We start from the raw sequence: 16,524 nt of genomic DNA, 5'->3' as shown, positions 1-16,524 counted from the left end.
TCTTCACGCCCGATTAAATAGGGAAAAAAAAGTCCGCGCAGGCCAGCAGTTAAGGGCGGACCCCTCGTTCAAGATTTAAATTTTTATTTGATTTTTTAGTTAAAAGAAGAAGTCGGACGGCACCAAAACTAAGCAGGGGCAAAAAAAAAGGGGCTCTTTTTTCTAAATTTTATGCAACAGCTACATATATGGGGAGAAAGCCTTGACTATATCTTCGTGCTGGTGTGTCAGATAGCATCGCACGTTAAGATTCTGTTTTCTTTCTTTTTCTTATTCCTCCCGTTCGTCTGTTTTCATCGCTGTCTTTGCCTTATACAGCCAACAGGTTGAAATAGTTTCACTATGGAAATGCAGTGGAGAGAAGTAGAAAGAGAAGAAGAAGAAGTAAATGGAACTTTCCATTTTCGTGTTTTTCTTTCTTCTTTTGCCTGCGTTCGTGAGCGCTTACACCGGCCCCCTTTCACTCTCGCACGCGGATAGACGGTGTGTGTACTGTATTCGAGCCATTGTATCCTTTATATCCTCCATTTTGGCTTGTAAAAAAAAAAGGGAAATGTGAATAGAGGAGAGGGACGAGATGATAGAGCAGCTAGTAACAACGTGGGCGATTTCCCCTTGGAAAAGGCCAAACGGTGTGTGTGTGTGTGTGTGTGCAGTAAATGTGGAGGGAATTGGAGTCAACTGGTAGCGTTTCCGGCCGTAAAAGGGTCAAATTGGCTAATCGATGCTTTGATAGTGACGGATCACGTTGGCGACAAACGCAAATCACCGGATGGTCGTTACCGCCGTTCCAATCCGTCTATCCCATCGGCCGCAATCCGTTTCTTTTATTTCAGCTGCGTGTACAGACATCACTGACGCAGTTATCAAAGGAGGTGGGGGGGATAGGATGGCGCCTTGTTGTCGGCTCATTTCAGTATGTTTCGTTCATATCGCAGACGTACGGAATAAGTAAACAACTTGTTTCTTTCATTTTCGGTTGATTCATAATTTGTGATGTAATGGCCATATACAAATGTCCTTAATTCTTTTGAGAGCTTGGCGCTCGATTTGCCGAATGATTCCGCACCAGCACGTTCACCCAAAAGGTGAGAGGAGGAAAGAGAAACAGGTTTTTTCATCCGATACAAAACAGCAGCTAACCAATGACAACAAAAACGATAATTGATGTCGAAAAATGAGGACACCGGGGGGGTTACACACGAGTCTATCGGCACTTTTTTTGTTTTTTTTTTTCTTTTCACAACAACAACAAAAAGGATATTTTTCTCATTGACGTTTGAAAACAATCGTCTCTTTCACTCTCCTTGTCTTTTTCGTGATTTTTCGCTTCATCGCTAGCGGGATGGCGACCTCTTTCCCCTCCGCGTATCCCTAAAAAATGACGAAGCCTTGACACACGTGCATTTTGTATGTTTCGTTGTTGCAAGCAGAGCGCGTGTGTTACATATTTATTGCGGTGTCTCTCTCTCTCTTTGCCTTGGAAATTAAAAAAAAAATTATAACGAGGATGATGTGTCAGTTTCTCGCAAATGAAGACGACAATGGGGGCCCGGCCCTTTTGCTGCTAGCCCACCTGCGGGTTCCCATTGCTCGTTTGTGCTCGCCTATAGCTAACACACATGTTTTTGGTGTTAACCTGATACTCCGATGTGAAAGTATCATTTTTTTTTTTTTGGGTGTGTGTTTTGCTGCTAGAGTATGCAACAGTCTATATAATTAAGGGGTTCGAGGTATGTGTGTACGCATAGATTATTGCATCAGATTTTTCTCTTTTTTTGTGTGTGGATGACATACACGCAGACCCCCATCGTCTGATGTCGAAACCAAGTATCGTTTTTATTGGAGATTTCTTACTTTTTTCGTGGCATCTCTTTTTTTTTGTTTTGGAGTGAGTTTTTGCGGTGCGCATTCTCTCCAGCATCTTTGTATCCATATCAAGCGAATGTCTATCGCTTTGTTTGGTATTTTTTTGTGTTTTGTCTCTGTTTGCCCACTTGGTCGGTGAGCAAAATAGATGTACATAATAAGAATGATTGGGATCTCTTTTATTATTTTCCTTTTGGTCTCTTCTCTTTTGGCGATGTGAAATGCAACAAATGTTTGCCAACGTGTACATCAACCCTCCCAGCCAAATGACGTACACCAACCGAAATCGGGTCCGGTTAGGTCCGACGATTGCCTTTTTTGACTCGAACTCGAAAAGAAAAAAAACGTTTTTAGTTTCTCTTCTTCATCCCATTAGCAGCTTTTTTCTATTTAAAAAAAAAAGAGGAGCTTTTGCCATTTCCAATTGGAAAACGTTCCATTGTCGAAGAAAAATGGCCTCACGGTTTCTCTTCTTTGTTTTATTCTTCTTCTAAACGAATATAAAACACGTTCTTTTTCTTTCATTCTTGATATTCTTTGCCTTATTAGGGTGAGCGTGCAAGGGAGGAATTTCCTTCGGTTATGGCGACAGAGTCCATCCTGGCTATGAACTCGAAGTTTAACTTCAGTTGGTTCAGTTGGGGAAAACACAACAAACAAATCAACTTGTTTCATCCTCTTGTTTTTTCTTAGCCAAAATGTTTGACAGCGTCTATCCTTCAACGACCGTTAGCAAATCTGTTGGAAATGATCAACCCTTTTGAATGTTTGCCGTGCAAGTGATAATTCGATGACTGGGCATCTGTTGTTTGTCGCCAGCCCTGTGGTGGATGTGACGAATCCGCATTTCCATATATCGATGAAGGTTTGCATCTTTCTCCTTTTAAAAAGGAAAACGTTATTCGATTGTGGATTAGAGTTGTATTGAAATTTCCCTTCGTCGCCTGTGCGTTCAGAATTAGACGTACGGATGGCTAGATCATCACTCACGTAGACTCGACGGGATACTCGAGCGCGTTAACGCGTTCGTGCGTGCACGTGGGTGTCCTTTATGTATGTTTCAACCAAATCAGTTTTACACGTAGCTTGGAAGACATTCGTCACAATTTTCACTCTATTCATAGAGGCATCACGTTTCACTTGAAATCATTGGCTTTAACAGCCATCGAAAACTTAGGGGACGGTATCGTTTGCGTGCGCATTTCACCGGTCCCGCAAACAGCTGACTGTTTTCTTTTTTTTGAGGTTGGTACTATGCGGAATAAGAATTGCCATTTCGTCTTTCATCCTAATCTGCGCTATGTAAAATTTATTCCGACAATGTTAACACTCGACCATATGCTCAGCGAACGGGCATGTCTATCACGGACAGCGCAGCCGCGGAATGTTGCGACCACACCGACTATAGAAGAAGAGACAACAATTCATGTAGCTAGTGGGTTCTTTTATTTTTTTGTGGGGGCCTAGGACTTGATGTTGTTCACGCACGCACGACCGCACGCCAAATGTCGGAGCCTTTCTCTTCACAAAAAAAAGAAAATTTGTTTTCATTTACTTTGCGTTTGTTTTATTATCGTTTGAAATCAAAAATTGGGTGTGTGTGTGTGTGTACTCTGTTGCGCGGATTATTTGATTTGACACGCGGAAAATTGATATTTTTCTTCTCAATTTGATGAGAAATACAAAATCAATAGATAGAAAAGAATATGTTTTGAATGAATGGTAATAACCAGATGCGCATCCGGTCGTAACCGGTTATTGGCCTTTTATTAATATATAAGGAAATCGTCAAAACCTGGTAATCGTCCACGTATACACATAAATATCCCATTCGCAAGGACGAGCTTTATGCCTGTCTTTTCTTTAAAGAAAATAAAAGAAAAACCCCCAAAAATTGTTATTTTTCTTTTTATGGATCGTGTGCCATATAATAATCCAATTTGATTGCTTTTGAATCAGATTTCCTTCTCCATTTTTACCTGCTTTACGAGCTTTTCAACAGGACCGTTCGTTAAGGAAAGCGACTATAATCACAGCCACCGATAAAACATACATTGGATAATTTAGTGGCTCCGTGCTAGTAAATCTTTTTCTTTTTCTTTTTCGTGCAGCCAAACTTTCTCCCGAAAAGAATTATTCCTCGGCGGCCAACAAATTCCAAGTTTCCGAAATTGTTTTCTTTTTAGTGGTGTGCTGTTCGGCACGATATTATTCCTCTCTCCTCTTTTTTGTTTTGTTTTTTGCTTCTGTCAGTTTCGTCCGTCACGAATTCCTGCCATTTCTGGCGTGAAAATCTTCTCGTGTTCTTTCGACAAACGCAATAACAAGGTGGCATCTGCGAGTTTAGCACGTGAAAGCTTGGCTCGACGCGAAACTTAGGTTAGGACGTGAACCGACCAAAAAGGCAAAAATGAAATCGAGTACATCCAGATGAGACGGCCAATGACCGATGGACATCTACGGGGAGGAGAACGCGTATAACATTAACGGCTAGTGATAGGCACGTCCAACGACCACACCGACACGACAACTTTCTCATCGACGACCCAGACGGCTAAAAGAGAAAAGAAAACACACGAAAAAAAAAAGTGAACCTGTTCACAACCTGCGATGTGAATTTTTATTTTTTGACATTTCATTCCAATTTAGGAGGGAAAGTTTCTCCAATGCCAGACGCAATGCAACAGCCGATCGCCAGCAAAGAGATAAAAGATTGCAAACAATTCAAACGATCTTTCTAACTATGGATAATCCCCATTCATCCTGCGGATCAACCGCCACGCAACAATACCCTGACACGACCAATCCCGCATCAGTTTCTATTTTGCATACGAGGTGTACGTACATTACGCTCAGCATCCAACGCAACGTTCTTTCCTTATCAAGTACAGACACTCTCTCTCTTTTATTGTATTTACCATCTTTAAGACGTTTGAAGTTGTTTATGCGCTACTGTTGTATTTTTTATTTTTATATTTTAAATTGTATTGTCTTGAGTTAAACAAACGACTCTTGTAGTCGCAGCTGTGTTTGTGCAGTTTGCACGATCATTCAGGTCGAGCTGCCAAGGTCGAATTTTTACTTGGCTTTTTTTTTAAATTTGTTTAGTACCTACTTTTCTCTCTCTCCCTTACTCGTCAACTAAATTAATGGCGTACTTATTCAAATAGTCTGGCCAAAAGAAAAACTGTGCTTTAGTCTGCGTGTTTTTTTGAGAAACGCGGAATGGCTGAAGGGAAGCAACAACAGCAAATATTTTGATTGCATTTTAATCTCATTTATAGCCAAACACAGCACCTCTATCTGTCCTGCGCTTGGGCATTATGCTAATGTGGGACGAGGCCGATCATAATATTACAAGTCTAAGGTCTTTAACTTTATATACAGATGGGGTCCAGCTCTTCGCCAAAAGCCACGGTTCTTGTTTTTTTCATTTTATTATTCCGAGGAAGACGCCCGACTGACCTTATATGGCCAAAAAAAACCTTCTACATGTACAAGACTCGGTGGAAGAAGAAGAAAAAAAAAGGATCCCAATGTTGAACTTTTCTTTTAACGTGTGTCCACGCGTGTTGGGATATGACGTCATTTTATTCACAAAGCGAAAATGAAAGAAGAAAAAAAGGCAACGGTTGGGTTCCTCCAGTGCTTCGCCCCAGACACTCACGGACGGAGAAAAAAATGATAATAATATTGAAAGGTATGATTTTTTTATTAGATTTTTTTCATTTTTTAAGAAATAGAGGGAAAAAATAGACAAGCCTGGAGGCGATTTTTGGGCTGTTGGATGCGTAATAAGCCATAGATGATATTTCGTGGTCAACTCCCCTGTCTTCTTTTTTTTTTTTTTGTTATTGAGCCGAGAGGTGATTTTCTTTTTGCTACCATATTCTTGCTTTAAGGCTTGTCGCAGAGAAGAAAGTCGTAAATAATACACGCCCGTGATTACCTTTATTTTTCTTTTCTAGTTTACCTGGACAGGTGAATCACCTGAAATCAATTGGAGTCGTACAGCGCAGCTGTCGGCCGCAGCACTACGCCACAGACCTTATTTCTATTTTGATACGACCGCGCTCTGTTTATAATTCTACAATAACAAACAAAAGAGAAACAATGCCATTGAAATGGAATAGATCAATTACCCTACGGCTATGACCTCTTCCAGGTGATTTTTGATCGTTTCCTCGACACCGCAAAACGATCAGTCCTCTACTGCCTTCACCAAAAGCCCTTCGTGTCGTTTGATTGTTGTCAATGAAAATCGTATCAAGGTCGATGGTGTGTGCATTTATCGAGGATGCTAATCGGGCCTGTCGCAGCATAACGAAAACGCCAAAATATTGCGTGCATCAATAGTGCAAGAGCTTGCGAGTATTTGCTTCTAGCTAGTCGAAAGAATTATCGTCATAGTTTAAAAAACTGGATTGGTATTTTAGATTCGTACGACGATGGTGACGGTCCGTGATGCATCCAAACGAGCTGATTGACTGTAATGTGATGTCATGCCTGTCAAAGTAGATTTTATGATTGTGTTGGGTGCATTTGTTGAGAAGACGTGACGACTGCGAAACGAACACACGCAGACAAAATAGACGAAAGACGCCGGTTCTTCGGGTTGCCTCCAAATGGCCGATCCTCGTTTCGCAAATGAACCACGTACCCCCACCAAAAAGCGCCGCGCCCAATAGCGTCATCACGGCATTCTTCTTCCTGGTACAATCAAGCTGTCGTGAACTTGAAAAGTTAGGCGTGTGTAAAGTTCGGTTGCTGTCTCCTCCCACTCTCATTTTTAAACGCGATAGTTTTTATCCGTTAGAATGGTATGCCAGGTCCATTAAAATTATCGGCGTGTATCTGGCCAGTTGTTTGAATGCTTCACCGGTAAGTGCCAAATGCCCTTTGTGTTCATCGGAAATAAAAGCATTTTAATAATGTTTGTAGCCTCCGTTGCGTGATTCCCACGCTATGATCATATATCTCTCGTTTTACGAGTTATGAAAGAAAATATAAGTTATTACACAGGAATGGTAGTAAAATAATGAGTTTGGTTATCGTTTCCTGTTTTGATAGTAAATTTTTATTGCCTGTTTTTGTTTCTTCGTCTTTTGTTATCTCTTTAATTTCTGATTGCGGAATTGTGGAATTAATCTGAAAATCATTAAGTTCTTACGCCGTTTGTATTCCCAACAAAACATTTGGTATTCAGCGCCATCTTCTGATACAATTTGCAAGGTCGTAATGGATGTTGCGCATGAAAATCTGATGTCAGAGCATGGTCAAACTAAGACATTTTGAAATTTTTTTTTTGCAAAGAACGTATTATTTGTCTCCGAGCTTCCACAGTGTGTTTCTTATTTATTTGTATGTGATCTTTTAACTAGAAGCTCGCTTCTTGCCTTGTTTGGCCGTTATGGTAAACTTGCTTCAGTAGAATTTAATCAACATTCATAATATTTGATGTCAATTAAGTTTAAGTTTTTTAAATAATAAGGTGGCATGTAGATTGTAGGCTGTGCTTAGATAATAAGTAAGTGATTTTTCACATTGAAATTGTATCATTGTATTTGCTTATTGGTTTTTATAGTTTTCATTTAAAACCTCAAACATTTATTTTGCATTTTAGTTCTTAGGTAACAAAATTTGCTCTCAACTACTGAGTAAAGTTTAGAAGCAAATTCTCAAGCAGGTCAGTGATTGATGACTCTTCCTTGACTATCTGGAACAGGGCTCGGTGGCATTTTTGGCTTTGCAACTGTGCAACAAAGCAGCGTAGAGTGTTTGACCTTTGTGTCAACAGCATAGGCAGTTCATTCAATTCATCTGGAACTTCATCATAATCAAGGACACCAAACACATCTGTAAGGAAGGAGTAGCTTACATTTCGTCCAATAATGAAATAAATGACGTTTTCCATATCCAGTAAATAGGCATTACTGCTTTTCAGCTCTTCCCACCTTGCATCCAGCAAATGAATTGTTTTCCTGTTGCTGACCTCATACAGCCTGGAGAAGAGGAATGAAATAAGTTGTGAAACAGGCAACACTCTCCACTGTTCCAGAATGGAAACGCAGTCATCCGTTGATCGATTTTTCAATTGTTGTGTTCCCGATTGTAAAACTGAAGTAACATACAGCAGCAAGGATTTAAAGTCCTTCATTGCGCCGCCCGAGTCATCATCATAGCGGTTGTTATACGGTGCCATTAGAGACAAAAGTGCCAGAGCAGAACGGTACGAAGCTGATATGCTATCACATTTGTGTTTCAGATGTTGGCAAATAACGTCCTGCGATTGTTTCTTAGTCAGCAATTCTTCAGCTGTCAACTTGGTCAAATAAGCCGCCAGACATTGTTGATCGACCGATTTAGCAACTGCCAGTAAGCTATCTGTGACGGGTACGGCGACGGTATGGATACGGGTGCGGTTTTGTCCTATTGGCGTCGTATAATGGAGAACCACCTGAAAACAAACGCGTTCAACGTGCACCGGTACATTTTCGTCTAGAGACAGTTCGAAACCAAAATTCGTGTTTGGATGAACTACTGGCAAGTCTGTCCGTTGACATTTCTCGTCTGGGTCCTGTGAATGATTGCCAAAAAACTTGACAATTTTGAATCCTGGATGTACTTTTTGTTCGAATGAAGTGTTCCAGCCGATTTCACGAGATAAATAGCGCCGCAACGTTTCTTTAAATCGCTTCGAGTGACGGGAATCATTCCGGTTAAAGTCAAGAAATCGGTAGCTGTTTCCTCCGGAAAGTTTTGCTACGTCCACCAGGTTAGTCAAGTCCATATTTTGTCCGCCTAGTAGGAAAAGATCAACGGAGACAAAGTTTTGGCAACATTTAATTCCCATTCTTTGGTAGAAAGTATTGGCTGGTTTCTGAATGGATACGAAACCCCATTTTTCGAGAAAACTTGGTTTTTTCTTGATTGGTTCGTCTAATATTCCTGGTTCGATATCAAGCCTACTTGCTTGAACAACAGTGATTCGTCCTCCGGGCGATCTGGTGATACCAAAACCGAGTGTAAGAGCTGCGCCCAAAGCGGATGTGCTAGTCTCCTGTGTCTGGTTGCAAGGCCGTTGGGGGAATAACAATGGGAGCTGCTTTAAGATGTGAGTAATGGTATCGTAGAAGGTAGTAACGTTTAGCAAATAATCAGTTGATCGACCTTTGATGTCATTCGATATTTCTTTTATATTTTCCAGAGGAATAAGGAGCTGTTGCAGCGGGCTTCGGGAATGCAGACCACGTTTGTATAGATGGACCACTCTGTCGTACGTGATAAATCCAATTCTGGCTGTTGGAAAGGAGATCAGTCTACCCAGTTCATTCAATAAAGTATCGCAAAACAGCGGTAGATATCCGGTGGCCAAGGCTTCTGGACTCGTATCTAACAGGTACAAATAGACTGGTAGTTTATTGAGTTGATCTCCATTTTGAGAGGGTGCACTTGGGAAGTCCACTGAGGCACTTGTCAACTCAGGGCCAATTATGCAAGGATACCCTTTAGTTCGATGTTGAATCGTTTCACTCAGACAGTTTAAAGTTGTGCAAAAGCTACACCGCCATTTGTCTGGTTCGGGAAAATCGGTAAATGGGTGAAAATAAGCAGAACAAATAGGGTTGTGACATTGAGCGATTGTAGATTCTACTCTTTTAGTTTGCGTTTTACCACCGAACGGTTGAAAGAACATGGCAAATGGGATACCAGACATCGTAAGGACATCTGGGTTTCTCGGGATTTGGGTCAGGGTCGAACGAACGACATTTGGTTTGCAATTGGCGGCATCGAGAATGTCCGGTTTTTTATGACTCGCATCAACGTTGTCACTCAACTTCGTTTTGTTTTGAAAGAGGTCTTCGTGTTTAGAAAAATTGGGAAAGGCTTTACCTCCAACGTAGTTACATTCCGGTTGTTGAGTGATTACAGGAGATTTCGAATCAAATAAATAAGGATTATTGATAACTGGGTTACGACGTCCGCTTTGCTGATAAGGCATTTCTTTTGATCCTGCGAATGACTTGGAAATAGAGAACGACTTGCTTGTGGTCATGTCGAAATGATGGGAGTAATTTTCAAGATCTCTCTCGTCAGAACATTTCCGGGTAAACGGCGCTGCCTGTTATCGCTGGCCTGATGTTGAACCATTTTGCGTGCAGTTTCCAACATTAGACCGCTCTTTCTGGAAATAACAACTAATCTTTTTGGATTATGTGCCCAAAATTACGTTCTTGGTATATTTTTCACATCTTGATCTATCCAATAATGTAGCTTTCGCAAATCAACGCTTCGACAGGATTGTTGCAAACAGAGTCAAGCTGGAGCGCGGAATCATCCCATAGTGCTTATTTGGTGATGGTAAACCTTGAAAAGTCAATGGTATTTGTAACACGACATGGGGGCTATGAAAAGCCATTGAGAGGTTAGAAATGATGAGCCCGATTTAGACAAAAATATTACGTTACATTCTTTATATACTAGTTCATTAGCTACAATTGTTAAACAGTTCATGTAAATGCAGTTAAACATAAAGTTCAAATGGAATGGGCTAAGGCAAGTTTTGAAATTGTAATAAAATCTCGCATTTCTTCTGGTTATTAATTTGAAAACAAGATGACGCTACTGCGCCTCTGTTTTTTTCTGTGATTGAGTGTGAATAGTGAAAACTGTGTTTGAATGTTTGATAATTGTGCATGCAAAGTTTGAACAAATCAAGTGGTGTGCTATCAACTTTAAGTGTTTTCATCCTTCTAGGTATTTTGGAAGTTAAGCAGATCAAAAGGGTTAATTCTTTGGTATCGGGGATGCTTGTGATTAGGTAAGCCAGTAAACTGTTAGCAACCAATGACTTTTGCAATCCAAAATGTTATTCTGTTGATAGCTAAAAAGTAAAAGACAAATTTTTGCTATTTCAATTCCATTAACATGATTTTGCTTTAGGTTTTATTCGTGAAACTTGGATTGCAAAGGATACTGACCGTTTAGTGATGTCATCAGTGATGCAAATCCTATGTGTTGGAATACCATCATCTGATTCTGCTACTCTATATTCATTCATCATGTTCTGTAAGTTCTGATCTGAAAAAAGCATTTTATTGCTCCTATGTTGTGTTGCCAACAGTCAAGTTGTCTGTCAGTCAGTCAACAGCCAACACCATTTCAACAATGTTCTTGGCATTTCTGCGATCCTAGAACTGCCAGGCTCTTCTTCCTTCCCATGAAAAAAGACCATCATAAGTCTGGCCTATAAGTTTTACCTCAATCAAGCAATCAAATTGTAAATTCCATTTAGGATTACCCATCAAAAAATATATTTGTTATATCATTGTTCTTTATTTAGGAGAAAAAGAGAAAGGAACAGAAGGCCCCAACAGAAAACTAACGGGGACTTGGAGTAATTCACCGTTGCTGGGTTTATCACCCTGTCTTTGCCACGCCCGTCTCCAACTCGCCCGTCACCCGTTGAGAACTCGCCCATCGGTCTGTCACCGCCTCGCCCGTCACCCTGCCATTGCTTCGCCCGTCATCCCGTCTTCACCTCGTGGTCATGGTCGCTCCGTCATCGTCGTCATCTTCATGGTATCGTTGTGTTATGTAATGTGTATAATGTGTATTGTTAATTAACCCGTTGGCTGCCACCCACTTTGATCCCCCTTTTTTTTTTTAGCTTATTAGGGACGGGCCGCGCTGTTCTGCTCCATGGTCTATTCTGCCATGGGGTGGAGCAGTCGCAACTGCCCAAGATTCGCCGCAAGGCGCCGTAGGCAATGCACCACAGGGAATTCCCTTGATCGATGCGGTGATGTGGACCTGGGATGTGCATTTCCGTAAAGGTCTCATCATCGTGTCAGCCCGGACTAAAAGTCCCCCTTTGTCGCTATCCCTTTGATAGCGATGTAGTTACTGTAGTTGTAGTGGCCTGGCAGCCAACGGGTTAGTTGTATGTATTTGTTTATGTATTGTATTTTGTGTATTGTATTGTGAATGTATAAAATAGTGGTGGATTTGTGGGTGGATGGAGGGAAAATAAAACTTTTTTTTATTCTATTTACTTTTGAAGTTATTTATTTATTTGCGCATTAGCTGAGTTGGGGATCGAACCTAAGAATTCCAGCATACCAGCCACGTGCTTTACCATTAATACAATTATGTTTTCATTTCATTACAATTGGCATTCTATAATAACCTAGTGTGGAGTGCATATCTATAGTTCTACATAGCCATAAAAATTTGAATCAATGTATGTAAGGACAGCCATGGCATAACGGTAGTGTGTCGGGCTGAAGTGTCGAAGGTGTATGGTTCGATTCCCAGACTAGTTTATATTGTTAATAAAACTATTCGGATCAGAAAAATTCTGGTTCATTGGGGGTCCCATCGTAGAGAAGAAAGCATTTTTCCATTTTTTTCCATTTTTCCTTATTTCGACATTTAAATTTGTGCGATGAAAAAAAAATCACCATGTCTTCTTATGGGAATCGAACCCAGGACTTCCGACTTACAAAGCCGACGCTCTACCAATGAGCTATTCGCTCATATCTTTCAATTACTATTACTTAGTGTCATTTTAGAAACCGAGTTTGGACTTAGAAAATGAATGAAGAATTCCATTTCGTTGCCTGAACATTGGCTAGCTTAGAACGTCGAAGCCAGGACCCAAGCCACTTGCCTTCCCGAATACCAATACCTACCAATACCTATTTTTTTCTGAGACGAATATTTCGTCTCAGAAAACGAAAATTCTTCCTATTACACCCTTCAGCTGTAAGTCGAAATCCACCATTTTTCTATGGGGTGTTCTTTTTACGGAACCGACTTTCCTTTTTCGTTTTTTTCTACCTGCCAATTGCTTGTGATGGCAGTGACGCATTTAACGTCAAAATAAAAGATTGCGACCACCACAGCTCCGTGACATTACAGTTCAGACCAAGTTGTGTATTTGTCAAACACAACAGATACAAACAAATTATCAGGAATTTTTGAATTTTGTACAAAAAAAGAACAAAACAAACAGAAAAACAAAATCCGCCATATTTAGCAAAGCCGAACAGCGCCCAACGAAACATAGACACAGGCACGTCGCAATCGACATTTTACACGAAAATAGTACAAGTTGGCAGGGTCGTCTTAGTTAAATGATTTGTTGTTAAATATTTTCTTCATCGACACAATTGGAGTAAACGGAAGCAAACAACGCCAATTGGAGGGGAATATAAAACTACTTTTTTCTTTGTTTCTTTTCCTTTCTCCAACAGAAAATGAAAGAAAGAAAAATTTGATATTCTCCTCTTTGCCTCTGATTATTTACATAAGCAAATTTACATCACATAATGAGAAATTTTCTTTTCCAGGGGAACCATCTCTGGTCATGGCGAACTTCCACTTCCTCTTATTCTAATCATTACCTTTTTTTCCCATCTTTTTCGTCATTTTGCAAACACGTTCAGCATTCCGTGAATGACAGAGTGGGACTCTGTTGAACGACAGGACTCCGTTGCTGCTCCAGCACAGCCCCGCTGGCCACAAAAATGCGCTCACCATTCATCAAACTGAGTGCAGTCAGGTCCGTCTCTTTTTTGTACGGATACCTTTTCAAGTGCGGCTGCTTGTCTCGTCCTCGTCGTCGGCTGTAGCGATCGGCGCCGAAATGCGGCACCTCTTCAAAAACCATGTGAATGTGCGGCGGATGCGAATGTTGGCGGCGTCAAATTGGTTCAAACTCGGATGCCGGTGCTTGGTATGTGGCGAATTTAAGGCGTAGCTGATGGTTAGAAGATCGTGAGTTCCACCGCCCGATTGGTTTTGGCTGCTCAACTGATGGTGATGATGGTGCTGCTGTTGCTGGAGGGGAATCAATGGCCGACTATCGCCATAAGATCGAGACGATTCACGGCTGACGTCACTGCTGTTCTGACGACGATTTCCGTCGCTTTGATCTGACTGGTCGTGCAAGACGGCCGGGCCTCGTTGCACCTGAATTTGTTGGTTGTTGCTGCACAGACAGAGATTGCTACCACCACATTCAGTGTTGCTTTCACAATCTCCTAGCAAACAGGATCAAAAACCATTCCGCTTTCCTCTTCTTCCGTTCCTTTCGCCCACGTTTTGTCGACACCTCCAGCTCGTCTCAGATCATCTCCATGTGGGTGTGGTTCCACGACAAAGCAGAGCGGTAACCTTGTTGGAGCCCTCTAAATGTTTTTGATGGCCATGGGCCAAACGGAGCGGGGAGATTCGCATTTTGGCACGGAATTAGGCGACAAGTTGATCGTCCATGCGGCAGCTTCAGCCAGAGTTGGATTGGGAATTGGTGGTGGGTTGTGGTTTCCACGAAGTCGGTCTATACTTCCATTTCCTTAGGTTGTTGCTGCTGCAGCTAGACTTGTTGCTGAACTAACGGCTGCTGGTCGCGAAGTTGTTTTGATTGGGAGAAGAATCATCTTGTTCGGAGACGCCATCACCATAATCACGTTTGTACGATCCTTTCTAATGAAATCAAAGCGAGAAATCGGCACATTAGTTTACCATATATCAAACCATTCACGTCCGGACGAGAAATATGATTAATCACCTCTAGTTCATTAGTAGAGTTGACCATTGGCTGCTGTTTGAAGGTGCGGGTGCTGGATCGCAATTGGCATTTTTGTTGTTGTTGCGCCGCATGCTGCTGCTGCTGATCCTTCGAAATTATTGTTGTTGTTGTTATCAATTGTTCGTTCCTCGATGAAGAAACGAAGGATGGACGTTAAAAGAGTAACAACAGAGACGTGGCAAAAAAAAAAATCAAATTCACTGGTGCCAATATTCTCATCATTAGTCCCGCAAGTCGACTGATGTTGAACGCAACTGGACATTTCCTACCTGCGGAACGCAGCACCAAGAGCAGAAACGGCTTCAACGATATGTGAAATCTAGTAAAAAAAAACTATTTCCCATTAAAAACGCACTCTATTCCAATCTTAATTAATTAACTGATCTTGTTATCCAACAGATGATGAATAATACCATTAAATCACATAATTTCAACTAATCCTGCCAGTTCCGGTAAACGGAGTTCAACAAGAAATGTGCCAATAGCCCAGGTAGAATATTCAAGGTGATGAAGTGACTAAGGATCATTTGCTCATGCCCTAGTCAACAGAAGGTTCCCAAGAAGAACATCACTTAAAGAGGCTTAAGTTCCTTAAGCCATTAAGGAACCCTAAAGCCAAATGTGAATTTTTTTATTTTGAAAGTATGGTTTGTTGGTCTAAAGAATCAACAATAGTAACCTTGCTGATTCATAGTTTGCACTGTTGTTGATACTATAATAAAACTCAACATCTCCAATCACCAATACCTCCAACACTTTTAATGGAGAACTTCCGAGATCCATGTCTGTCATCACCCCACAAATGGTATTGCTTTTGGAGTGATATGGTCATGGCATTAACAATGAATCAATCAAAATTCTAAGTAAAATAACACAATTTTGTTGAGAAGGCTAAGCAGATACCTGTGGGAGATAAAGATTTCAGTGGTATGGGAAATAACAACAGAAGAGTAAAAACCTATAATATCATACCTTTCCTGGTAATTGACAAATGTTTCTTCTTTTATGCCTAATTTTTTCTACTTTAAAAATGAGCTTGTCAGCACTCAAACTAGGCCAATGAAGTATCAAGGCGATTAGTTTTTCATCACTTAGCATCTGTTTAAATTCATGAAAATGAACATTACTTACCATTGCTGATTATTATTTCCAATGTTTGTGTTAATTCTGATCATTCTGTAAGAAAAAAAAATTCAATGTCATAACAGAATACCATTATAACAATTCTAGAACAGAATTGCCTCACTTATCTTTGAAGAACTCTCATGAATTCCAAGAAGAAACACAGCCAGAACTCCTGAAACAAATAATCTAAGAGGTAAACAAACATTTACAAACACAAATGTAAAATAATACGTACTGCATCGTACGTACGTACACAGGGCAGGAAAGCGTAAGAGACAGCCCCTAAAGTGGTTAGGATGGCACGGGCTGGCATCTGGTAGATGAAACGCGAAAAATTTATCCTATCCTAGATAACCGGATTACTATAATATTCTTGAAAATAAAAACTCCCTGTACAATGTGAATCACTGAATCCTAGGAATTCTACGAAGGCAGCAAAAGGAACTAAAACTATACGAATACACGTCGTGAAAGTTTGAGCGATACTGATCTATCTACGACAAATAGCTTTTTGAAATGGCCAAGGTCCAAGCATATTCATTCGAAGTTATGGCTGCAATAAGAGTGTAACGAAATGCAGGGGTAGGGCACGAATCAAGTGTCCAACAGCCAATCAGGCATGGGCTTTCATATTTTCGTTTCCCAAACTCTGTCTTTATTCCGGGAAGAGGGGAAATAAAAAAACAAAAAACAAAAAAATAACGCTTTTAATTTATTTACTAATTTACCTTGCACGGTGTCCAAAATAAGCTGATTGGAGAAATTCATTTTCAACAATCACTCAGCCGGGAATAAAATTCCATACTACCGACTCACTTAGCCGATAACTCTACCATAAAGCTATAAAGTTCAATTTACAGAATTAGTCCGTGTCATTTCGGGATCAATTAATGGACTTTGGATTGTTAGGTGCACCAGTTAAAATAAGTTCAGCA

At 40.7% G+C, this 16,524-nt stretch overlaps 1 protein-coding gene and 1 long non-coding RNA gene across 4 annotated transcripts; one reads left to right on the top strand and one right to left on the bottom strand.

Moving 5' to 3' along the window:
- Positions 1-7,519: 7,519 nt before the first annotated feature.
- On the bottom strand, positions 7,520-8,659 carry LOC116920094 (protein transport protein Sec24A-like). Its single transcript, XM_032926152.2, has one exon. The coding sequence runs from the start codon at positions 8,657-8,659 to the stop codon at positions 7,520-7,522; it is 1,140 nt and encodes a 379-aa protein (XP_032782043.2).
- Positions 8,660-9,274: 615 nt separating this feature from the next.
- LOC116921383 lies at positions 9,275-11,504 on the top strand. Of its 3 annotated transcripts, XR_006644651.1 has the most exons (6): positions 9,275-10,106; positions 10,169-10,294; positions 10,627-10,690; positions 10,813-10,938; positions 11,065-11,149; positions 11,213-11,504. It is a non-coding gene; the product is annotated as an uncharacterized LOC116921383 (long non-coding RNA). The 3 variants fall into 3 exon arrangements; XR_006644650.1 differs by lacking the exon at positions 9,275-10,106 and having other exon boundaries at positions 10,113-10,294; XR_004393214.2 differs by lacking the exons at positions 9,275-10,106; positions 10,169-10,294 and having other exon boundaries at positions 10,301-10,690.
- The last annotated feature ends 5,020 nt before the right edge of the window (positions 11,505-16,524 follow it).

The sequence above is a fragment of the Daphnia magna genome, linkage group LG4 (genome assembly GCF_020631705.1).
Source record: "Daphnia magna isolate NIES linkage group LG4, ASM2063170v1.1, whole genome shotgun sequence".
Classification (NCBI taxonomy): domain Eukaryota; kingdom Metazoa; phylum Arthropoda; class Branchiopoda; order Diplostraca; family Daphniidae; genus Daphnia; species Daphnia magna.
The sequence above is the reverse complement of the archived record's forward strand: the minus strand, read 5'-3'. Positions and strand labels throughout refer to the sequence as shown.

Bases quoted from the DNA above. Each gene is read 5' to 3' on its own strand.
- LOC116920094 (XM_032926152.2), bottom strand. From the start codon at position 8,659: ATGGACTTGACTAACCTGGTGGACGTAGCAAAACTTTCCGGAGGAAAC.